Below are 26989 nucleotides of genomic sequence, written 5' to 3'. Positions count from 1 at the left end.
TATCTAAGGCGTACATCATGATGGGGTCTGTTTGTACGTAAACTATTTTCTCTTAACAGCTAACTGTTGAATATATTTGGGAACTGGGAAAGGTTAGATAATCAAAGAGTATCTAGCTGGGATTAGAGGAAGTGTATACTCTCTGGCCTGACAGGTAGTAATCAAACATGGCTGCATGCAATGACATTACTAAGGAGGAAAATCACATATATCAGAATATTAAGTGTTAGCTGCTTAGCAACCTGCTAAGTACAGTATGTATTGCAAGTTAGGGTAAGCCTTCTGATTTTATGATTACTCAAAGTTGGCAAAACTTAGAGACCTATCAATGTATCATGATTCACCGGCAGGCAATTCTAGAGAGAATAAAACAAAAAAGAAGCAAATCAGTCCAGTAGAATGGATGGACGGACTTTCCAAATCTGTTTTTAGTAAACTCTTTTAATACACAGTGTCCCAATAACATGTATACACTCTTTGACAGTTCATGACAACCATGCTTTTGGTCTTTTTTTTTTTTTTCAGTTGTGGCAGCTTAAAATAATGGCTGAAGTCAGACTAAAGTTTGAGGAAAGAAAATTCATTATAAAGTGCTACTGGAAGACCGAGAACATAAGTGAAGTGCAAAACAGTTTAGAATGAAGTTTCAACGTGGCGCACCAATGAGACTCACAATTACTCATTTGTGAGATAAGTTTGAGGAAGAAAGAACTGTTAAGGATGTCCATAAAAGCCATTCCAGAAGACCATAATCATCCACCAGCCCGACAAGAGAAAGAGAATCGTGGCACGATTTCAGCAGTCACCTAGAAAATATGTTCGGCGAGCGGCTCATGAGACAGGAGTTCCAAAATCGAGTGCCCATCTCATTTTGAAGTGTGTCCAATGGAGAAGTTTTGTTCCTACATCAGTCCATGCTCTTAATGAAGATGATTATGACAGGAGAATTGAATTTTGTGAGTGGTATCAAGAAAAATCTGCAGAGAACAATCAATTCCCATACAAGATTGTTTGGAGTGATGAGACTATGTTCAACTTAAATGGTTTCATTAATCATCACAATTGCACCTAATGGGCAGCTAACAATCATCATGTGACAGTGGAACACCATGTGAACTTACTTGGAGTTACAGTGTGGTGTGGTTTGTCAGCATTTGGTTTAGTTGGACCTTTCTTTTCTGATGATACCGTTAATGGTGCAAGTTACCTCAACTTGCTACAAGAATACGCCATGCCTCACATCCAAGAGATGTTTAAGAATGAAAAATGGTACTTCCAGCAGGATGGAGCATCTCCCCACTACCATCGGGATGTAAGGGCCTATCTTGACGGCCACCTGCCAAACAGATGGGTAGGACGAAGAGGAAGTATCGAGTAACCTTCATGCTCACTGGATTCGACCCCCATAGATTTTTTCTGTGGGGGTATGTTAAATACAATGTTCATATTACAAACCCAGCTACAATCAATGAGTTGAGAGCAGCCATTGAAAAAGAATGTACTGGGATACCAACTGAAGTAATTAGGAATGTTTTGGATTCAATCAGTCAGCGTTATCTGCTGTGCTTGGACTACAATGGCCAACAGTTTGAACACTTTCAATAATTATCTGGTTTCTACATTTTTTCACATTATTCTTATTCTAGAAACTTTTCAGTATTATAATAATTGTCATAACAATAGTCATTTAAAGAGTGTATACATTTTATTGTGATACCTGTATATAGATAATAATAATAGAAATGCAAGGATATTTGTAATCTGTCAATAGCTGGTGGCCAAAGGGATGAAACTTGGAATCCTACCACATGCACAATATGTTCATTCTGTTTCAAGCAAGAGGATTTTGAAAGAAAGTCATCTTCTGTGAAGGCCAATATTTGTGTGGTTGAGTGAACATGGGAATTGTGCATATGATGCCAAATGACCTCAATTTTATTGTGTCCAAACATCAACACGTCTAACTTCTACATTGTGAACTTGACAAAGATCAATATGAAAATATTTCTGGCATAATTTCTTATCAAGGAGAGTAAGGAAAATAAAACAATATGTTGAATTGCACAACCGCATTATACACAAAATAGACTCTTAACACGTTGCTACCACCTGATGCACATGTCTGTCATGTTGTTCCCACACTACATGCCGTTGATGTGCACGTGCGTAATTTGCTATCTCTGTTTTGCTTGTCTTTACTGGTTGGCACTGTGATTAGGCTCTGTTATTCTGTAATGGCACTCAGACTGAGGTTCCAGTTACGTGTCTGGGTTATTGGTATCTGACCTGTTGCTTTCAAATGTGATGTAATAATGGATGAAAATGGCAAAGACAATTCCCCTGGTCCTTCAAATTCCAACACAAAAGGTAAATGTAAAAGTATAATCAATGAGAAAGCAATGTAAATCATTGTGCTCAGTTCCCTGAAAATCCTACACTTTGCTTAGAGTCTTACTTTAGGACTTGCCACTAGTGCTATACATGATGTGAATGACTACAATAATATTTACTACTGCATCAAGAAACAATCACTGAAGGATATTCTTTTTGTGAAAGATTATTACATAATAATGTAATGTCATTTGCTACAATGGAATGTTAATTTGCTGTACGTGCATGTACATCTACCGCCACCTAGGATATTATATTGCACGTGTGCATCATTGATGATTTTTCATGTGTATGTGTAAAAGATTCATGTGAAATGTTAAATCTGCTGTCTACTACCTTCTAATGAAATGAAAAACATATTGGCTCCAGGGGTAATTTACAGGTTTAATTAAGAGGGCAGTCAACGTATTAAACGTATTAGATCATGTTCACCACATATGGTACATATAGAAGAGATGGTCCTGAACCACTTTCCACATCACTTCATTTATCATCCCCAAAAACTGAACACAGACCAATGCCTTTTAATAAGCTTCCTAATTTTCTCATTCTGTTCCAGGAGAATTGGCAGAGAGTGCTGAAGTTCATCGGCAAGAGCATACCTCACCTCTGAGAACTGATGCAAAGCATAAAACAGCATGTTGGCTCCTAGACCACCATGGATCAACAGGTAAGCACATCAGACGCAAAATTGGAAGGCTGTGAATTCAGATTCTACTAGTGTCCGGTTGGCCATTTCTGTACTTGACATCTCTTCTATATGTAATATATGTACTGTAACCATACGAGAGTACAATCCCTGATTTTAGGTTAGCAAATGTTTGTATATTTTTGAAAAATAATGTGAAATATAAAGTAGTGAATATCATGTGAGTTTGTTAAATTAAGATGTAAGAACATAATATTGTAAGAAGAATTTGTAGTTAGGGAATATTGCATATGTGCATCATTATATTTTGTATAAATTGTTTGGGTAAGAGTCTGTGCACATGGCCTAGCAGTGAAGATTGTGCAACAAGGAAACAGGACTGTATTGGTATAGATGGTTGAAGTCACTCAAAAGCGTTGGAACAAGTGGTTTAGAAACGTGGGGGTACGGCCGGAAAGTGTATACTTAAGATGGTAATTCATCAATGTGGATGAAAGTGCAAGATCGTTATTTTGAATGAGGTTGCATTGACCAACAAACACTCCAAGATGTGGCAGTGGTAGCGTTGTTTCAAGTGGATTTCAACAGATGCTACATCACATGGAGTGAGAATATATATTAAATTAAATTTGGGAAGCATGTCAGGTTTTTCCTTACTCCACCAATAAAAGATTTACCACAGGTGTCACTACATGAATTTACTCCCAAAACAAAATTAAAACAAAAACCAACAATTATCATCAAATGATGAGACAATTATAAACATCCACAAACAACATCTACAAGCTATACACCACAACTATACATAGTTCTGAAGGCCACGCTTCTTATTCATGGTATCCTACAGATAAGATGACTGTCCATCCTTAACATTATATACATAAACACAATAGCATCATTACCGTGGAGGCTATTTATCCTGGGTTATATCTGTATGTTAAACAAACCCAGTCACCTCACTATAAATCATTAATCAAACAACTTCACCATGTAAAAAAATCTTCTCTGGACTAGATGCCAGACAAATGCCACACCCAATCAATAAAGAAAGCAACCAAGCCTTCAATTTCTTCTAGCAATAGTCAGTTCTGTGTATTTCCTCAGAGAGGAATAATCCAGAGTGTGACTTATAAAAGAACACTATGTAGCACCTTCCACTACCTGCTCACAAGGAACATGAATTAGTGAGTAATGCACTCATTATGACTCCATAATGGTACAGTAATGCACTCGTAAAGAACTCATACAGCAAAGACTTCGTAGTGGTAATCATCATCAACAGCAACCACAGTGGTCATAAACAGTTATAATAAACCTTTCACTGCACACAGTTATCCATTGTTATGCATTACTCTTTGTTTAGAAGCAGTGACATGAGTTGTTACAAAACAACTTTCGAACCATATGGTTCATTTTTCGGAGACTTGTCAAATTGGGTGTCATCTCCTATATACACATAGAAATTCCACACGTAAGCAGACTTAGATTCACACAGTTCAAATTATTTGATACCGAATCTTGAGTGCTTAGACAGTATGAAAACTTCCCATGACAAATGTCCCTTCCACAACATAAGAGATTCATCTACAAACACATCACTTTCAGGTGTGTACACACTTTGGAATCTGCTATTCAAGTGGTCCAGAATAGGTTTCAAGTTGTAGAGTTTCTTCAGACCATATGTGGCTTCATCGTAAGTAAGTGTAAGAATTTGAGAAGGAGATGTCAGATAGCTGATGAATGCCTTGCAAGAGAAAGAATGCAAGTAAAATCATAATTTCATCCTGATTCATGTCAGTCCACTGATTCACTCTCGAATATTGTTTCAAGGTTGATATGCTTTCTAAAAACTGTTGAACATACTGGTCAGTTTCCCTACTTATTAGTTCCGCTAATTCAGGAGTGTTAAACAATTGAAAATATTCTAGCAGATTATTTACATCTTCAATTTGTACATTTAGTCCAGGTTGCGCTGTGAATGTAAATCTCAGCTGTCCAGATCCCCCATTTGTTGAAACACCAAGCCAAATATCACTGCTAGTGCTACCATCATATTCACTTCAGTCGCTTTCACCATTGTACTCGCTATCTCCTGAGATTTCAACATTAGTCTCACTATCAGATGACACATCACTCTCTGAATTGTCACAGTGTAATAAATCAAACAGTTCTTCTTCTTGCAGATGTTTCCGAACTCTGCTTGCACCAGCCATAATGCAACTATCTACCTCTCTCAGCAGCCTGGCGGCCAGTACTGGCTGGCTGCCAGTTGGGCGTGGAATGAAAGCATTCAGCCTGGTCACATGGTTTTAGGAGAGTGCTGCTAAAGGAAAAGCTTGAAACTAACATACACACACAACCTAAAGGGATCTCGGATCCTACAAGGGAATAAGTCATCATACCCATCGCCGAAAGACATTTACAATGTGATGACAGAATATTCCGTCATGGCAACTTAGGAAGCCATGCGAGTATGACGATTTATTCTGTCATTACCGCTTGAAAGGTTAATACTTTTTCCTTATACAGTAGAGTTCTGCAAATTCAACTTAATGTGGACTAAGAGGGTGTCGAGTTTTACAGAATACGGGGTCGGTTCTTCAGAGCTCATAATATTTTACTGCATGTTATTCAAAGTTCTAGCACAATGCAGTACACAGAAAAGTACAACATAAAAAGAAAACCAAACCCAATGGTGCAACAGCCCTGAAGGTGTATGGCCTACCAAGTGACTGCTGCATATTATGAGGTGTCATGTGGTCGGCACGACGAATCCTCTCGGCCCTGATTCCTGACTCTCTTGACCGGGGCCGCCATCACACTGTCAGATAGCACCTCGATTGTAATCATGTAGGCTGAGTGAACTTCCAACCAGCCCTCAGATCCAAGTAATATTCCCTGACCTGCCCAGGAATTGAACCTCGGTCCTCCAGGTAAGAGGCAGGCACAAAACCCCTCTACTGCGGGGTTGGAAAAAGTACAACATACTGTAAAATAATTGTTAAAAATTAAGAAGAAACTTGCATACAAAATTGAAAAAATGACAAGTTCTTTGCACGAAAAAGTGTTGTGATAATTGACTGCCCCTCACATTCAATTACTCTTCATGCAGCTTTGTCATGTAGCTGACAGAGAAACTGTTCACAGCAGATGCACCTTGCTCCTCCACGTAACGGAGCATTCCTTCAGCAGCCTGTAGTCTTTCACTGTGAGTCATCTTTTACCGTTGTCTTCTGCATTGTCTTCTGATTCATCTTCATTTTTATCTTTGTTCTCTTTCACTTGAGAAACTATTTCACAGTTTTGACCCTTCCCCATCCATTCTCCAACATCACCACCACTAACAACTTGCAGCTTCAAATTTTCTTCACAATTTTCTGTCTCTTCCCTGCTTTCTTGAATGGTCCAGCAATGAAACCAAGTCTAACCATCGTCGTCTTGATCTCCCTCCACTTCTCTTACCCACCATGACCGAGTCATATCCTCCTCCATTCATCTCACATGACCCCACCACCAAAGCCAGTTTATGCGTACAGCTTCATCAATCGAGTTCATGCTTAACTGAGCCTTTATTTCCTCATTCTGAATACCCTCCTGCCATTATTCTCACCTGTTTGTACTAGCAATCATTCTCACTACTTTCATCTCTGTTACTTCTAACTTATGAATAAAATATCCTGAGTCCACCCAGCTTTCACTCCCATAAAGCAAAGTTGGCCTGAAAACAGACCCGTGTAAAACTGACTTGTTTTATACACAATACTGTTGACTGCAACTTGAGCTCACTCCATTAGCTTTTCTGCATTTTGATTCCACCTCACTCACTATACTACTATCCTGGGAAAATACACATGCTTAATACTTGAAATTATCTACCTGTTTGTTTGTATTCCCATCTAACATTCAATTTCTTTAGGTTTCATACCTACTGACATTACTTTAGTCTTAGAAAGGCTAATTTTCATATCATATTCACTGCATCTATTTTCAAGTGTCAGATTGCAGGCTTTCAGCACAATCTACCATTAAAACGAAGTCATCAGGATAGGCCAAACTACTTACTACATTTTCACCTAACTGAATCTCTCCCTGCCACATTATACCTTTGAGTAGATGATCCATGTATACTATGAACAACAAAGATGAAAGAATACAGCCTTGTCTAACCCCTGTAATAACATTGAATCAAGAAACCATTATACAATCAATTCTCACCACAGCCCAATTGTCCATATGAATGCTTTTCATGCTTTTAATAATCTACCCTTAATCCCATAGCCACCCCAGTATGGCGAACATATTTTTTTCGGTCGGTCAGTCCCTCTCTTTCTTCTCCCTCCCATCTTTCCCCTTTTCTGTGCCAGAGCCTTTTTTCCCCACCCCATAGATCTTTTAAACTTAACGATCTCGCCTTATTCAACGCCTGCTTTCTCTCCAGGTTTCTTTCTGCATCTCTCTTATTCGGGGAGGTTGAGTCACTACCCTGACTCGTTTCCCTTCCCGTCATCTCTTCACTACCTATATCCACTTCACTTTGATCTAGTGTCCTACTTGTTGATTCACTCCTTCCTGGGTTGTTCTGACTCACCAAGGACTCTGCTGTCTCCGCCACCTGCCCGCTGACACCGCAGTCCCGTCTTCTCTTCCTTCTCCGTACTGATGTCGCCCTGCTTTTGATTTCTGCAACTCATTTCCTCCTCACATTTTTCCATCCTCAGCAGTTCCTTCTGTGTCCATGATTGTGACCAATTTCTGCCTGAAGTTACCAGACACCTCCCCACTATCTTCACTCACAATCCCTGAGTTCTAGCATGCCACATATGCCATTTATAGACATCCAAATGCATCCTGTCTTCTTTCTCTATCTCAGCCTTCAAATAAATGTTTGATCCTTTCAGATTTCCAGCATTCCTCAGAATTATATCAGCCATCAGTGTTGATATTAATCTGAACTTCACCGGCCTATGTCCCTTGTTCCTTCCCACTCTATATATATCATCTATATCAACTTCAGAGAAGTTTATCATTTTATTCGAAACTATGTCCACCACTTTCAATACTAATTCCACTTTTGATTCTGTTCCTTCCTCAGGTACACCATACACAAACACATTTTTTCTTGCTGATTCATTCCTCGCTAACCTCACTTCTCTCTTCATTGCTGTTAATTTCTCTTCCAGTACCACCACCTTCTTTTTCAAGCTCCCTACCTCATCTTCTATCTCCGCTAACTTGTCATTTACCCCTACAATTTCTTCTTTTATAAAAACTTTTAAGTCCTTCATCTCCTTCATTTGGGTTGCCTGGTGTTCCTGCATCATTTCCTTTATTTCTTCTCCTTTGCTCGCTTCCTTCACCACTCTCTTGATCTCTTCAAGCTCCTCCCAACCGAACGGTCCCTGGTTTGGACCCGGGTTCTTTTCTATACCTCCTACCACCAACAACGTCGCAATAACCGTTGCACACAACATAAACTCCAACAGTCCTTTATAGCCACTAATTTCTCTTCCTCTCTCAGCTCCACCTTCCTTCCAACACCGCCTTGCACCATGCCATCTTCCAATTCTTAGCCTGTATTGCTGTAGAGCAACCAAATACATCAAGATAGTGACCATCAATGTAGTGACACTAACAGGGAAAGTGTAAGAATTTGTAGATTTTATGATTGACTAAGATATAGCATTGCTGGGAATCAGTGAGACCAAATGGAAAGGAAAAGGTGAGAGGAAACTAAAGAAAGGATACACCTTATACTATAGTGGAGGGAGATAAGCCAAAAAAGTGTGGTCTCATAATTAGAAAAGACCTAAAAGAATACCTAGAATTGGTGGAAAACATAAATGACAGGTTGATTAAGGTCATATTTAGACTTGAAACTGGTGTTACAGATATAATTCAAGAGTATGCTCCACAAACAGGAAATACAGTTATGGATCTAGAGGAATACCTTGAATATCTGGAAGGCCATATACAGCACAAACAAGTTGTGATCATAAGATTCATGAATGCCTAAGTAGGTCAGGAAAAAAAAAAAAGGAGATGAAGATTATAGGACCATTTTGATATGGGAAGAGAAACAAGGCTGGACATATTTTGGTAGACTTTTGTAGAAGAAATGAGCTGATCATTGGTAACACATGGTTTCAAAAGAAAAACAGTCAGAAGATAACTAGATATAGTTGGGATAACAAAATCAAAGCTATGATAGATTACATCTTGGTTGAGAAAGGTAATTGAAAAATGTTGGTAGATAAAACAGCCCTCCCAAGTGAATTTTTTGAAGGAGATCACAGAGTTGTGATAGCTAAGTTAAAGATGGGAACGATACAAAAGATGACTGAGATTAGGCAGAGAAAACTAAGCGTGCAGAATTTGCAGGAGAAGGAAATAAATGAAGAGTTCCAGACACACATTAAAACAAGTATACCTAAGGAAGACATCAGAAGGGTCGAAGTAGAATGGGCGTACTTTAAAACAGTCATGGTGGAGTCTGCAGAAAAGACATGTGGAAGAGTATCAGGAAAGAAGGAAGATCAAGAAATGCCCTGGTGGAATGACAGGGTAAAATATATAGTTAAGCGAAAGAAACAAGCTTGGAAAAGATGGCTGAGAAACAGAACAACAGAATGAAAAATAGAATACAGACACTGCAACAAGGAGTGCTCCAAGGTGGTTCAAGAAGAGAAAAGGAAATGCTGGCAAAAATTCACTGAATCTCTGCAAGAAGATACAACCGGAAGCAAAAAGATCTTATTCCAGTGAGTTAAAAAGCAGAAAAAACCCAGGTGAACATTCTAACTTCATTAAAATTTAACAGGAGGAAGTGATGACACAGAAGCAGGATATATTGCAGAGGTGGGAAAAATACTTTGAACAGCTTTACAACGTGCAAAATACCTCAGTACAAGGAGAAAGTGAAGAACCAGATTTAGTGCAGATGGAAGATAAGGAAAACGAGGTGTCCATGGCAGAGATTGCGTGGGCCACTAAAAGAATGAAACGAGGCAAGGCAGCTCAAATTGATGAGGTCAACCTAGAAAAATATAAATAGCAGCAGGAGCAGTTGGTCTACAGTGGTTGTATAGACTCTTCAGAGTGATATGGAGAGAAAATACTGTTCCAAATGAGTGGAGGAAATTTTCAAGAAAGGAGACAGGAAGCAATGTGAAAAATACAGAGGAGTGATACCTCATACAGCTAAGATCCTTGAAAGAATCTTGGATAAACAAATAATAGACAGAGTAGAGGGAAAATTGGCAGAACACCAGCATGGATTCAGAAGAGGCAGGTCCACATTTGACCCAATATTTACATTGCATCAAATGATGGAAAGGTATTGGGAATATGGAAAGGACATGGTAGCAATGTTTCTAGATATTGAAAAGGCATATGAGAGGGTCCCAAGGAATCTGGTATGGAAAACGTTGACAGAGGCACAGATTGGGGATGAAACAATGCAGATGGTAATAGCATTGTATCAAAATTACAAAAGCTGTGTTAGAACCAAAGTGGGTCTAACTGAATGGTTCAGAGTTGAGACAGGCTTAAGACAGAGAAGTGTATTGTCTCCCTTACTCTTCATTATCATCATGGATAGAATTCTACAAAATATCAAGGAGAAGATGATGGGCGAGCATGTAAAGTCTATGCTCTTTGCTGATGACATTGTAGTCTGGGGCGATAATGAAGAGATAGTACAGACATAAGTTGATTTATGGAATGAGGAGATAAGAAATTTTGGAATGAAGATTAGTACTGTGAAAAGCATAGTACTGTGAAAAGCAAGACTTTCATCATGACGAGAGATAACAGAAAATCCTGGACAGTGATAAAAATAGGAAATGTACCTCTTGAAGTAGTGAAAAATTTTTAATAATTGGGCAGCATGATGTCACAAGATGGAAATTTGGATGGAGAAATTGATTTAAGAGTACAGCAGTCTGCAATTTTCTGCCAGTGTGTGAGAGACATTGTATTTAACAAAGATGTACCAATGAAGTGCAAGAGGGTTTTATACTTGTCCTATTATAAACCTATGCTTCAGCAGCCTGGATGTTGACTAAGTGGAACCAAAGTAAGATACAAGTGGCTGAAATGAGGTTCTTGAGGAGCATACAGGGAAAGACAAGACGAGATTGAAATGAGGAAATAAGGAGAAGCGTGGGAGTGTGTTAACTTCAAGAAGAGATTGATATAGCAAAGCTAAAATGGTTTGGACACATGATGAGAATGCCAGGAGAGAGAATACCAAAGAGAACATTCATGGATACACAGACTGCAATGAGGCCTAGGGGACGGCCTAGGATGAGATGGAGGAGCTCTGTTGTGGTCTGTATTGCAATCTGCATTGTTTCATCCCCAATCTGTGCCACTGTCAATGTTTTCCATACCAGAAAATTACAATTCACTATTAGCAATGCATTAGTACACTACCCTCCCCAGAGAGAAAATGGAATGTATGAAGAAGATGATGTTGCCACAAGGAAAAGGTTAATTAGAGCCCATTAAAGTTTGTGAGGAGCTTCAAAACCACATAGAACAGAATAATGACTATACTAATTATTAGACACCTTCCACAGTTCCTGCCACCTTGACGAAGGCAATATGGCATTGCCGGGTGTTTTTGGAGGCTTGCGTGCTCAAATGACCCTTAGATCTATGCCAGCGGTAGCTACAGCTCCTGGTAGGACCACCCAAGCTGGACAGGTCTAAGGCAATGGGCCAGACTAAGAGCAGTACCCTGGTCCTCCAGGTTGGGGGTTGGGCATGGGGTCAACAACCCTACCCCGGAAAAAACTCTTGTTACGGAACCAATGGACAAAGGAAACCGGACGGATGTAATGGATAAACAACCCTGGTAATGGAAACAGCATATGAATTGGTATTGCCTGACATGGAATGTGAGAACACTGAATAAACCTGGAGGATTACTGAACCTGAAAAATGAAATGAAATATAATGTGATGGTGGTAGCATTACAAGAGGTAAAATGGAGTGAAAGTGGAGTACTTGCAATTGGGACACACACCTTGTTCTATAGCTGTGGAAACAGCAGAGGTACAGGGTTCCTTGTTGATAATTCATATAAGAGTGTAATATTGAACTTTAAGCCCGTTAATGACAGAATTTTTCTTCTACGAGTAAAAGCCTGCTTCTTCAATGTATGCACCAACAGAAGATGTAGAGTCAGCGGAGAAGGATATCTTTTATGAACAACTGGAACAAGAATTAGCACTAGTGGCAAAGCATGATGTTAAAGTGTTATGGGGGACTTTAACGCCCAAGTGGTAAGAGAAATTGCTTACAGGAAAACAGCTGGTAAGGAGAGTTTGCATGGGGTTTCGAATGATAATGGTATAAGGTTGAATGATTTTGCTACGGGTAATAACATGCTTATTAAAAGCACATGGATGCAAAGGAAGAATATAAGGAAAGTAATATGGTGCTCTCCTGATGGGATCACAACCAGCCAAATTTATCATGTGCTTATAGATAGAAGGCATGCTTCAGATATCTTGGAAGTGGATAGCTGTCGAGGTGCAGATGGAGATAGTGATCATTATCTGGTAAGAGTCAAATACAGACAAAGGACAGCCAACTACAGAGAGATTAAGAGAGTTGTTGTACCCAGGTTAGATGATGCTAAGTTAAGAAAGGATGAAAATATAGCACACCAATATGCAATGGTTTTGACAAATAGCCTTAATGAAATGGAAGATTGGACAGGAGAGAGTATTGAAGAAAGATGGCTAATGGTTAAAGGTATAATATACAAAATGGCCGAAACTGTTTTGGGCAGAAAGAAACTATCGAGGTTTCAGCACTGGTTTGATGAAGATTGTAGGAAGAAGATTGAAGAACGTAACGAGGCAAGAAGGAGAATGTTACAGAGAAGAACAAGAACTACTGTAGAAGAATACAGAGAGAGGAGAAAGGAAGTGGACAAGGAATGTAGGAAGAAAAAGAGAGAATTTGAGAAACAGTGGATTGAAGAATTAGAAGAGAGAAAGACTGCTCAGGAAACTAGACAGTTTTATATAAGGGTAAAAAATATAAAGAAAGGATTTCAACCGAGAGCAGTTTTCTGTAAAGATAAGGAGGGAAATCTGATTGGAGGTAAAGATCAGATGTTAGACAGGAATATTTTAGTGAACTACTGAATAAGGAGTCAGAATTTGAAGGTGAGGTCAAAAATATGCAGACAGAAGAGAGTGGGCAGGAACAAATTAGAGAAGAGGTCGACCTGGAATCAATCAAGGAACCTACATTGCAAGAAGTTAAAGATGGAATCAATACTCTTAAAAGCAATAAGGCACCAGGAGAAGACAACATTACTGCAGAAATGATAAAATATGGAGGAGAGAAGGTAACAAGGTGGTTGCATGAAATTATGGTAGAGATATGGCAAAAGGAGAAAATGCCAGAACAATGGAATATAGCAATACTCTACCCAATACATAAGAAACATGATAAAGCAGACTGTGAGAATTATAGAGGTATAGCATTGCTATGTATTGCTTATAAAATCTTAGCAAAAATCATAGCTGGAAGGCTGAAACCATACGTTGAAGAATATCTAGGAGATTACCAGTGCGGCTTCAGAATGAACAGATCTACTACGGACCAGATTTTTACTGTCAGACAGATCCCTGAAAAACGTTACGAGTATAACATTGATGTTCATCAGCTGTTTAATGATTTTAAACAGACATATGATAGCATCAGAAGGGATCAGATATGGAAGGCAATGAAAGAGGCAGGAATACCTAACAAACTTACAAGATAGGTCCAAATGACTCTAGTGACAACAGTATGTAAAGTAAAGGTTGAGGGTACTTTATCTAAAGCTTTTGAAGTTAACCAAGGATTACGACAGGGTGATGTACTCTCCATCCTTCTGTTTAACACTGCTTTTGAGATGGTAATGCAAATAATACAAGGGAGCAACCCTAGTGGAACATTGTTTAATCGAGTGACACAAGATCTTGCATATGCAGACGATATTAATTTGCTATCCAGGAGAAAACTGGATCTGGAAGAGAAGTTGAGAAAATTAGAAATATGGGGCTGAGATGGGACTGATGATTAATCAGTCAAAAACTAAGTACATGCTAATGTCTAGGAAAAAGTATAATGAAGCAGAAAAATATGTGAATTTAAATGGGAAAGAATATGAACGCTGCAAAAGCTTTAAATATCTAGGGTCAGTGGTAACTGTAAACAATGATATGAAGGAAGAAATACATGCTAGGATAGCAGCTGGTAATAGGAGTTACTTTGCCTTAGGCAAGGTAGTTAAAGCAAGGAGTCTTAGTAGGAATCTGAAGCTGACTGTTTATCGCACGGTAGTGAGACCTGTGGTGATGTATGGTGTGAAAACACAAGGTGATGAGGAGTTGCTCCGGAGATGGGAAAGGAAGATACTTAGGAAAGTCTATGGACCAATAAAGGATGGTGAACTCTGGCGAATCAGAATAAGGAAATCAGAGAGCTGTATAATAAACCAGATATAGTAACAGAAATAAAGAGTAGTAGACTGCAATGGTTGGGACATGTAGAAAGAATGACAGAGAACAGGACAGTAAAGAAAGTCTTTGATGGGAAACCAGAAGGACGTAGTATGAGGGGAAGACCGAGGATCAGATGGTTGGACAGTGTGGAGGAGGATTTGAGACGGATGGGAGTTAGAAGATGGAGAACCAGAGCAGTCAACAGAGAAGAGTGGGTGGAGATTGTCCAGGAGGCCAAGGCCCTACAGGGGCTGTAGCACCAAGGAGTAAGTAAGTAAGTAGTAATTATTAGACAATTTAACAATGCTCTGGCATTTGCTTCACTTCAGATGAACTCGGTTGACGTTGCTGGCAGAGGTCCATATTGTTTCAAATTACATGGGCAGGTGTATCACTTGGTAGGAATTTTGCAACCTCCTGCAGGAGTTGCACCAACTTATGCTGGCCTTTAGAATGTAGATTTTGATACTGCATTACAATATCATATCGAGAATGAAGCCAATAGAAACTGTTGCAAAGAAATAATGGTTACAGTGAAGAAGTGCCTGATATACACAATCCTTATGCACAGTTGTTTAAATATATAAAAGATGTAACTGACACTATACTTGATTTTAAATTACAAACCACTACTAGCAATGCATTTCATCCTCGAAAATCCAGTGCACCTACAGTTAGTGAGGTGGCTGCTGTTTTTGTCACTGATGATGGAACACCACCAGAACAATCTTGATTTTGTCATCTATTCTAAAAGGACTGGTGCACTTACTAAAATATCTTACTTGAACCCCCGCAGTTAGAGATGGTTTCATGTTTCAGGTAAATTATTTTAACAATACATTGTTGACAGTTACGTCAAAGTAGAATGTTCCAAGCTGGCATTCGTTCGATCGCATCAACAAGTTACGAAGGTTTGATGGACTTTATTAACAGTGGTGGCTGGTGGTTTAAAAGTTCAGTGGTGCACAATATTTACCAATGATATAATATGATTACAGGCTAATTTTCAAATCCAGATACATTAACTATACATTTTTATTATTAAAAATTAAACAAACATTTTACATTTATATTTTCAGGAATATTACTAAAACCCATTAACATTTTTTCATTTATAGTCTCTTTTACCATATTGAAATGAAACACTTCCAGGTAGCCTAATTCCGGTATTGAAAAAAAATAATTTTGTAATGTATCTGGTTTCAAAATTAAACATCTACAAATAAATAAATAAATAAATAAATAAATAAATAAATAAATAAATAAATAAATAAATAAAAATTCACAACTCACTTACTTATACAGGAAATCTGCCCCCCCTCTCCTTACACCTGGCAAACTTATCAATAACTTTTGCATTAAAGTCACTGATTCTCATTACAAATTCTCGCTCTATTGAAAGCATTGCCAGAGCTGACAACCTGTCTTGCAACATAGTGTTCCTCAGAAATGTTTTACTCTATTTAGAGTGGAGACATCATTCTGCTTCTGCAGTAGACATCGGGATGGTTAACAGCACTTTCAACAATTTCACACTTTCACTAAATGTAGCAAACAAATTATTGTCTGTAATGAAGTCCATTAGACACATAGCACTAGACATATTTGGGAACTCCTCTCTAGTGTAAATTATGGACAGTTCTGTCTGAAGTTTGCTCTCATTAATGAATGGATAGGATTTTACTGCAGCTTTCAGAGACTCTTCTGGGAACTTGTTGTCATAATCAGAAACTTTTTCAGAGTGAAGCAAAGTTGCAGCTACAAGGTGTCACGTGAAGCTAAACCTGTCATTGACTTCCCTTAGAATAACATCACACACTTCAAATGCCTCCCTTTTCACACACAGCTCTTCAGTTCTTCTTCTCTTTTCTGACTGTTCCTGTGGTTTCTCATCTTCCACGCTGTTTCTAACTTTTTGTATTTCTCTATCAAATGCCTTTAGCTGAGCCAGAACAAGAGGTGGATTACAATCACACTTCTGCAGTTGATTGTACAAAATGTCTACATGAGGCATTATCTTGTGAAAGAAAGAGAGCCAGTATATAAAATTGTCATCTTTCAAAGTCCTTATATATCCAGTAGCTTGAACAAGTGTGTTGTTGTTACTAATCTGACATCTCCTTTGAATGACTTTCATGCATTCAATCAGGTCTTCCCTGTTTTCAAAAACAGTATTAACAGTCCTGGAATGAAAATTCCACCGTGTCGGAACTGAACGTGGCAAGCGTTTCTGCACAACTTCATCAAGAATGGCAGTTCTTTGAGGAGAATTTGAGAAAAAGGTGCATAGTCCTTGAAGATTTGCAAAAAATATCTGCACATTTCTGTTTATTGATGCTGCATTCAGCATAATCAAGTTGATGAGCATGGCAATGTATGTAAGAAGCAGCAGGATACTTTTCTTTGACAATAGCCTGGACACCACGTTTTGTGCCTCCCATGACAGATTCACCATCATAAGCCTGTGCTATAAGTTTATTTGGGCATTCTTGGAGATTAGAATCAAGTTCAGACATTATGGCCACAGACAGTGATTCTGAATCATGACCAGTAGGTCGAATGAAACCTTAAAATATTTCTACAGGTTTATTATTTACTAGATACCTATAGATAATAACCATCTGAAATATTCATGCAATGTCACTAGTTTCATCAGCTATGACGGTCATGAAATCTGCATCTTTAATTTCTTTGGTTATTTCCTCTTGACACACCTCTAACATACACTGGTTCCTTCTATAAGCAGTGTCCATCTGTGCAGCTATATTAACATTTCCATACATGGCTAAACTTATTGAGTTCTTCATATGAGATGAAGAAGATTCATGTTTTTTAACATGATCGTGAATATGTTGTATGTCCCTCATACCTTGCTTTACCCATGAATCTCCCCCCCCCGAAAAGTATTACTGACCTCACACCCACATAACCAATCATGTTTCTTGTAAATCTCAAGATTGAAGTTCCTATTGAACGTTCTATTTTTTGTCTTGATAGTTTGCGTTATGTGAATGTTTGGCATGGGCCTACCCATTCATTTCACCTCTGATTTCTTTTTGGCAGTCCGTTGTGGAAACGGCCTAGACATTAAAGACTGCACCGAATTCGTGATCTGGCAAAATACCACTAACTGATAAAAACGCACAATAATAAAAACACACACGATCTTTACACAGTGAAATTAATAAGCTACTGTACTTAGTTTGTGCACACATAACAAAGCTCAAGACTATGCTGAAAGACAGCGGTTTTTATTTTCAAATTTAAATCCATTAGTTTTATATCCAGCCACGGCCAACTGGATCACTTGCTGCACTCCTTATAGTAGCTAGAGCGACGCATCAAGTCGGCCATGATCCAGCGGATGAAATTCCATCCAATGTCGCTAGATGACATTTCTATAACAGACTCTCACATTGAGCAGCAACGGTCTCTAGCAACTTTGCTAGTAGTTGGTGATGTGGGAGGAGCCAGGTGATAAACCTCCATTTAAGCAATGTATAAGAAGCCACGCCTATCTTTTCCTCTCCCTGCGCACCCCTCTAGCAGCCCTGGTTTCATCCTACCTCGGGTTAACGTTCCACTGCAAACTTTTTGGCTCCTGCAGTGAACATCTGAGAGTATCGACTTGTAGAGTCTCCTGTAGCTAATATTTTCTCTTTCAAGCTCTTGAAAGGTTTGTCTTGTTAAATGAAAATACGGTAGTTGAGTAATCTAAATTATAAAACTTTACCTAAAATAAACATTACAAAATGAATGGGGGTAGCATAAACCTGCAACCTTATGGAGAAACTGCCCCCTGCAAAGAGGGACAGTTGGGGGAATTCCTGTTATTCTCCCTTCAGTTTATACTGGCAGCCCTCAAAATATGCTTTAAAATTATCAAGATGCTTTAATGGACTTTATTAACACTAAGTCAACAGAAGCACCAGCGTGTGCAATCCCTGAGGAAAGAGGGGGATAAAAACTCAGATAAAATTCCATTTCATCCTTATTTCACCTTTAAGGACATTTTTGGGATTACATAAATCACTTCAATATTCAACTTAATATTATTATAAAATCATATTACAATAAAATAACTTATAACGGTTCCTACAGGAATTAAAATTTTTATTCTTGTTCCAGCGGCTATAGTCGTGAATTTATTTTACTCCGAGTTACTCTATCACAGTAATCCTTTTTATCAGTGAGGATTTGGCCAGTTAGAATATAAGGGTCTTCTACAGGTCGAGCACCAATTTACCTCATAAGAAATTGTTTGGGCAACAGCCCGCAACCCCCTAAGTGAGGGGTGGCTTCCGTGTTTAGGGAGTCGGGCCTGCCCCCTGGATTGTCCTGGGAGGTTTAATAACATTAAGAGTTTGAGGAGGAGAAGAGCGGTAATAGCTACAGCTCATACAAATAAAGGTGTTTGGTCTAGTGGCCAAACCTATACGAGTATCACATCCTCTTTTTAAAATTGCTAATAACGCTTTAGTAGATCTGCCTGCCCCCTCAAATATCTCCGCTTGATGAAACTTCAGATCACTCCTCGGTCTTTGTTAGGTTTTACCTACTCCTTTATCTTATAACTTATTATCCTTAAAGATATTTATGATATCTAATTTTTTAGGATCGTTATAGGAACAGCTTTTATAGGATATGTTCTCCCTTGAGGTCAAATATCTTTTTGAGGAGCAACTGTGAGAAGACCCTATAGATCTTTATATGGAATTGTATATATTTTGTTTGGTGATAATTTTCTATAACTCTTATTAGAGTAAATGTCAGGTCAAGGTGCAGCATCACTAGTTTGGCTTCCAATGAACTCTTTTATACTTCTATAAAAACTCTTGTCATTTCTTTATTATTTATAACCTTAATTCTAATAATTTCATCTATAAGAGATCCATATTTTACCAATATACTTACTAAAAATATGGACCTTTGGCTACACTAGAAAAAGCTAAATCTACATTAGCAGTGTAATGTATAGCTAAAAAAAGACCCGTGGCAATTTGGATTATCAATGCTGAACATATCAGGGTTGAAAAGATTTCGGTATTTATATAAAAAGGATTATTGGAGAATGCATATCCTTTTTTAACAACTTTATTTACTTTTAATTTGGGAATTTTTTTTTTTTTAGTATGTACGAGTTTAGGAGTGTATACAGTTCATCCATAAAACAAAACTAATTAAATAAATCTTAATTCTATTATTCTGTCAATCCTGAACCGACTAATATTTCATTACAAACTTGCTATTCTTGATAATAGTACCACACTTCACCTGTTATTGAATAGTACACCAATCGCAAAAGGTTGAATTCCTAAAGGGGGTCAAAGTCTCCCTAATATAAGCAACTAGAACAGTAATTATTAATCAAATATAAATAAAGTAACCCAAACAAACTCAACACAATTTATTTTTGGGGAAACAAGTTTTTAAAACTATGGACCAAGGTTGAAGTGAGGATTGAGGTGGTCAGATAATCTATAAACAATCTGTTCGATATACTCAGATGGTTCAGGATTGACAGAATAATAGAATTAAGATTTATTTAATTAGTTTTGTTTTATGGATGATTATGTTGATTATGTTGATTTATGCTTTAAAATTATCAAGATGCGATGGCCATTGTTGGCCGTTTAGGGAAGGCTGATCTATTTCTCACAATGATTTGCAACCCCAAGTGGACTGCAATTACCTCTCAATTGAAACCATATGAAAGAGTTGAACATAGACCTGACTTAGTAAATAGGGGTTTTCATTTAAAATTGCAGCGTTATTAGTTGATCTTAAAAAAATAAAAAAAAGTTTTCTAGGTGTAGTCATTGGTTATGTCTTTGTTATTGAATTTCAAAAGAGAGGTCTCCCTCATGCACATATTCTGCTCATTCTGTCAAATGAAGATAAATTATGTTCAGTTGAAGATGTAGACTCTTTAATTTGTGCAGAAATTCCAGATAAAGGAACAGACCCTCAACTTTTTTAAGTTTTTCAGGAATGCATGGTATACAGACCTTGTGGTACTATCAATCCAAACAGTCCATGCATGCAAGAGTAAAAATGTATTAAAAATTATCCAAAGGTTTTCAAGAGGCAGTTAATTTAAATGTTAATGGCAACCCTATTTACAGATGACGTGATAGAGGTGTTACAATGACAGTTCGATCATTTATCATTGATAATCAGTGGATTGTACCATATTGTAGATTTCTCAGTAGAAAATACTGTTGTCATATCAATCTTTTGTTCTTCAATCAAATCTATTAAATATTTGTACAAATACATGTATAAAGGACATGACTGTGCAGCTTTGCAATTGCGTACAGATTCTTAAGGTCAACAACAACTCACCATTGATGAACTGAACAGTTATTCGAACTGTCTTTATGTGAGCCAATCAGAGGCTATATGGCAATTACATGAACGCCAGCTTTTCCAATGATCACGTACAGTTGAGTGACTCCTTGTCCACTTACTGGAAGAACAAATAGTGTACTTTCAGGCCGGACATGAAGCTAATGCTAACCTTGATGTACTATTCTCCTGAAGCTATACTCCTGCTCCCTCCCAATAGTCAGTCTAATATTGGTGTCCGTGACAAGTGCACACAATTTATGAGTAACATAGGGACATTCTCTTCAAACCAAATTAAACAATAGATCACCACATCTGATGGAAAGGAATACTTATTCAAGTTGTGACTGTTCCCCTTCTAGCTACATATAAACCATTACTCATTTACTATTCAACAAGACATAATTTATAAATGAAATGGCTCAACTATACAGATAAGGAATATCAACTCCCACATCGACTCAAGAACACATGGTTACCATAAGAACAATGACATCTATATATATATAAAATAACTTGTCCTGACTGACTGACTGACTGACTGACTGACTGATTCATCATCGCCGAGCCAAAACTACTGGACATAAAGACATGAAATTTTGGGGATATATTCATATTAAGATGTAGGTGCTCGCTAAGAGAGGATTTTTGGATATTCTTTCGCTAAGGGGGTGAAAAGGGGGGTGAAATTTTAAAATGAGTGTATCTATATCTCAAAACTTTAAAAGTTTATGGATGTAAAAATTGGTATTTAGAATCTTCTTTAAAAATAAGGAAACACATATTTTTTGGTTTTCAGAAAATCCCAATGCGAGGGGTGAAAAAGGGTGAAAAATGGGTTGAATGCCTTTAATCAGGATACCAGTACTTATATCTCAGAAACTGAAGATATTACAGACTTGAAAATTGGTACTTTTGATCTCTTTTAAAAATAAAGAAACACTTTTTTTTTTTTTTTTTGGAAAATCCAATTAATGGGAGAGTGAAAAGGGGAGTGAAGTTTCAAAAATGAGTGCACCTATATCTCAAAACTTTTAAATTTTACAGGTGTAGAAATAGGTATTTAGAATCTTCATTAAAAATAAAGAAACACGCGTTTTTTGTTTTCTGAAAATTCCAATGGGAGGGGTGAAAAGGGGGTTGAATGCCTTTAATGAGGATACTTATATATCAGAAACTGAAGATATAACAGACCTGAAAATTGGTGTTTGGGATCTCCTTTAAAAATAAAGAAACACGTATTTTTTTTTGTTTTTGGAAAATCCAATTAATGGGGGGTGAAAAGGAGGTGAATTTTTAAAATGAGTCTATCTATATCTCAAAACTTTTAAAGTTTATAGATGTAAAAATTGGTATTTAGAATCTCCTTTAGAAATAAAGAAACATGTATTTATTTTGTTTTCGGAAAATTTCAATAGGAAGGGTGGAAAAGGGTGAAAAAGTGGTTGAATGCCTTTAATGAGGCTACTTATATTTCAGAACCTGAAGATATCACAGACCTGAAAATTGGTATTTGGGATCTACTTTAAAAGTAAAAAAACAGGTATTTTTTCGTTTTTGGAAAATCCAAATAATGGGGGTTGAAAAGCGGGGTGAATTTTTAAAATGAGTGTGTCTATATCTTAAAACTTTAAAAGTTTACAGATGTAAAAATTGGTATTTAGAATCTCCTTTAAGAATAAAGGAACACGTATTTTTTTGGTCTTTGTAAATCCCAATAGGAGGGGTGTAAAAGGGTGAATAATGGGTTGAATGCCTTTATTGAGGATACATATATCTCAGAAACTGAAGATATTACAGAACTGAAAATTTGTATATGGGATCTCCTTTAAAAATAAAGAAACACTTTTTTTTTTGGATAATCCAATTAATGACGGTTAAACAGGAGTGATAAATTGGGGTGAATTTTTTGAAAGACTATATCTACAGAATATCTGAGAAATGTAAAATGTTACAGAAGTGAAAAATGGTATTTCTTATCTCTATTGAAAATGAAGAAACGTGTATTTTTAGTTTTCGGAAATACCACTTGGGTGGAGGTGGGGGTAAAAGTGACTGAAAATGGTGTTGAATTCCTTTAATCAGGCTACTGATATCTCAAAAATGAAGGTTCCATTGGATATTTGGAATCTGCTTTAAAAGTAAAGAGTCACGTATTCTCGGAAAATCCAATGAAGGGGGGAGGGGTGGCGAAAGAATTGAAAAATTAATTGACTTAATTGTATGAGAATACATACATCTAATAAAAACTAAAATTGTTACAGACGTGGAAATTGATATTTGGATCTCCTTTAAAAACAAAGAAAAACGCGTTTGGGGGGGGGGAACCATCTTGGGGGGGCGAAGTGAAAAGGAGTTGAATTCCTTTCATGAGGACACTTACATCAAAAACTGAAAAAGTTAGAGTCGTGATAACTGGTATTTAGAAGATCCTTTACTATTAAAGAAACAAGTATATTTTGCCGGAAAATTCACTGGGGGTGGGGGGGAGTGTGAAAGGAAGTGAAAAAAAAAAGTGAATTATTTTTATGGGGATACTTATATCTCAAAACTGAAGGTAACAGACGTGAACATTGGTGCTTGGAATCTCCTTTAAACATAAAGAAACACGCCTTCTTTTTTTTTAGGGGGGGGGGGGTAAATAAACTTAACGGCAGTGGGGTGTAAAAGGGGTGAGTCCAATTGATTTTACTGTTCATAATGTGCTTATAAGGAGCCTCCATTGCTCAGGTGGCAGCGCGCCGGCCTCTCACAGCTGGGTTCCGTGGTTCAAATCCCGGTCACTCCATGAGACACTCATGCTGGACAAAACGGAGGTGGGACAGTTTTTTCTCCGGATACTCCTGTTTTCCCTGTCATCATTCATTCCAGCAACACTGTGCAATATTTTATTTCATTTGTCATTCATCGATCATTGCCCCAGAGGAGTGCTTCAGCTGCCGGCACAATTCCTATTGCCACCGCTAGATGGTGCTTTATTCATGCCATTCCTCACCCTGTCGAATGACTGGAAACAGGCTGTAGATTTTCGATGTACTTATTCTGATCATAAACCTGTCATTTTTAATCTTTCATGGGTTTGTTTTCAACAGCCATCTTTTCCTTCGGAGAAAGTTCTTAGATTACAGTAGATTCGCCTGGCATATAAATAAAAATTAAAACACATTTGAAATAAACGATAGGAATGAGATTGCCCGTCAAATTGTTCACCTGTATGAAATGAAAAAAAATGCACGGAAGTATGTCATTCGTATCGCCAGAAATCCTGCACACTTGCCTATGCGCGACAATGGTGCTGGTCACATTGTTAACAATGACAATGGCAGCAGATGTAATTTACCGCCAAGTAGCGGTCTTGCATCTTGCTGTGGTGTCCAGAACATCAATAATAATAATAATAATAATAATAATAATAATAATAATAATGTTCTGGACCGTCGTCAAATGTGCGGACCTCGCTGGAAACGGGTCCTGGACGGGTAATGACTAAGAATGCAGTCCGGCTGAGGGATCATACTGCCAAGTAACCCAAGATGACACCACGCCGGATCTCCTGAAGGATTTGATCCATATTAAAAATGCTTACAGGAAAAGATGGCAAAGATTTAGGGACCCAACTGACCGGGTGGACTACCTGGTCCTAGCCCGGTAGGTACAAAATCGATTGCTGGAAAGAAAGATTGAAAAATGGGAGGAAACTTGCCGTAATCTATTAGAAAACGAGTCAGATCGCAAATTTTGGCGGATTCTTGCAGAAAACGAGACAGATCGCGAATTTTGGCGGATTATATATCTAAAACAATAAGCATTCAATTATAAATTTCAGTATAATACTGTAGCGGAGCATGGGTATCTTGCTAGTAATTTATAAATCAAATGGCTCAACTATACAGATAAGGAATACCAACTCCCACATTGACTCAAAAACACTTGGTTACCATAAGAACGATGACATGCTTCAACACCAACTGCAGCAGTTTTGATGTGTCATTTTGGTTTCAATTTTAGATGTGTAGTCAGACTTCATCAATGTTTTAAACTTAGATTTTAATTTAAGATATATTAAATTATATTCTTTATTATTGGTTGTATGTAAACATATGTTTCCAATTAGATCATCGCTGAAGATGACCCATTGTATGTAGGGCCAAAACTAGTACCACTTATATAGGACACTATATTTAGCTAACAGTATTGAATGGGGGACCTACCTCTACCCTTTGATAGTCATCAAAGGACTGCAGTCGTTTGACAATCTATGCACAGTTGATGGAATACTGTGCAACTCATTTCAACAAACTGCAGAAAAATTACACTTAGTCATTAAGAATGCTGAAAGAAAAGAATGTTTGCAGGAGGCTGCCAAACACAAAATGCCAATGGCTTTTTGCTATCATCTGCACATTCTGTTCTCCTGCCAATATACCTGAGTTGTGGACAACATTTTGAGATGCACTTTCAGAAGATTTTCAAAGGAAGCACATGCAACCTGAAGCCTACAACCTCACACTGCAAGAGTTGGAGAATCATTTTAAATATCATGGCAAATCTTGCCAAAAGTTCAGGCTACTGGCCCCTGTTGTGACCACCACACAAGATACAACAGAAGCCTACAACATAGAAGAAGAACATATGAACGGCAAGACAGCTTATGAAAAGCCCAAACAGTAGGCAATAACTGAAAAAGTCTTACATGCAGTAAGAAATAAAATTCCCAATTGTTATTTAATTGATGGTCCGGGGGACTCCGGTAAAACATTTGTCTGCCAAACATTGTGCCACATTTTACAAGATGAAAACATAGTTGTTTCACCCATTGCATGGACAAGCATTGCCACCAATCTTCTACCAGGGGGACGCACATCACATTCGATTTTCAAACTACCTGTACCCATCTTGAATATATCGGTCTCATCGATTCGCATTCACTCAGACCTAATCACTTGGGGCGAGATTTCAATGGTTCCGAAAGACATGCTAAGCACTGTCAATCGACTTTTAAAGGACATCATGAATAATAATCTCCCTTGTGGAGTATGGCTCAATGGCTGAATGGTCACAGGGGTACTGGGTTCAATTCCTGGCAGGGTCGGGAATTTTAACCATAATTGGTCAATTCCGCTGGCACGGAGGCTGGGTGTATGTGTCGTCTTCTTATCCTTTCATTCTCATCACAACACGCAGGTCACCTAGGTGCGTCAAATCAAAAGACCTGGGCAAGCCAAACATGTAATTGGACACTCCCAGCACTAAAAGCCATACGCTGTTTCATTTTTCCCTTATTGAGGCAAAATAATTCTGTTCAGTGGAGATTTCTGTCAGGTGTTACCCCTTGTTAGATATGCCAGGAAAACAGCCATGGTTAAAAATACAGTTAAACAATTGCCCTTATGGTCTTAGAATTCATAAGTTGACTCAAAATATGAGGGTAAATTATGATCTCGTTTTCACTAAACGGTTTCTTAAATTGTGTAGCGGTGATTTTTGGAAGTTTAAACAGGTTACTACAATGAAGTGATCAAAATTCTGAAACATTGTTATTGTAATTACGATAGTATTATTACCACCATATTCAATGCCATAGAAATCAATGAAATAATGTTTCACAATTCTCTTCAACGGCGATTTTATGTCCAAAAAAACAATGATTGTACAACAATTAATTAATATGTTATTTCCAATTTATTACATGGAGAGTAAAAGGTTTACCTCACTTCTGATTCTGTTCAACATGAAGAAATAAACAATGATCAATTGTAGCCCATGGAATTCTTGAACTCATTAAATCTGTCCAGTTTACCACCTCATAAATTGCTTTTAAGTAAAAATGTTATTATTATATTAATTAGAAATCTTAACACAAATCAGGGATTAATTAATTGTGCAAGATTAGTGGTAACTCACTTAAACGAGTACATTATCACTGCTAACTTCATTCACTTTGGTAAAACTGTGCTCATCCGCTGCATTCACCTCACACCTTCTGATCCAACCGTGCCTTTCCAAATGAAAAGAAAACAATTCCCAATAAAAGTAGCCTTCGCTATGACCAATGATAAATCACAAGGTCAGATGTTTCAAAGGGCAGGAT

At 37.7% G+C, this 26989-nt stretch overlaps 1 protein-coding gene across 1 annotated transcript in view; it reads left to right on the top strand.

Moving 5' to 3' along the window:
• Positions 1–2312: 2312 nt before the first annotated feature.
• Positions 2313–26989, top strand: part of LOC136856943 (uncharacterized) — a 245934-nt gene continuing 221257 nt past the window's right edge. Inside the window, exons 1-2 of the mRNA XM_068231054.1 lie at positions 2313–2367; positions 2951–3061. Coding sequence (XP_068087155.1) covers positions 2313–2367; positions 2951–3061 — 166 coding nt within the window. The remainder of the gene's footprint in view (positions 2368–2950; positions 3062–26989) is intronic.

This window comes from Anabrus simplex, chromosome 1, assembly GCF_040414725.1.
Source record: "Anabrus simplex isolate iqAnaSimp1 chromosome 1, ASM4041472v1, whole genome shotgun sequence".
Taxonomy (NCBI): Eukaryota; Metazoa; Arthropoda; class Insecta; order Orthoptera; family Tettigoniidae; genus Anabrus; species Anabrus simplex.
This window is presented reverse-complemented; position numbering and strand designations above follow the sequence as displayed.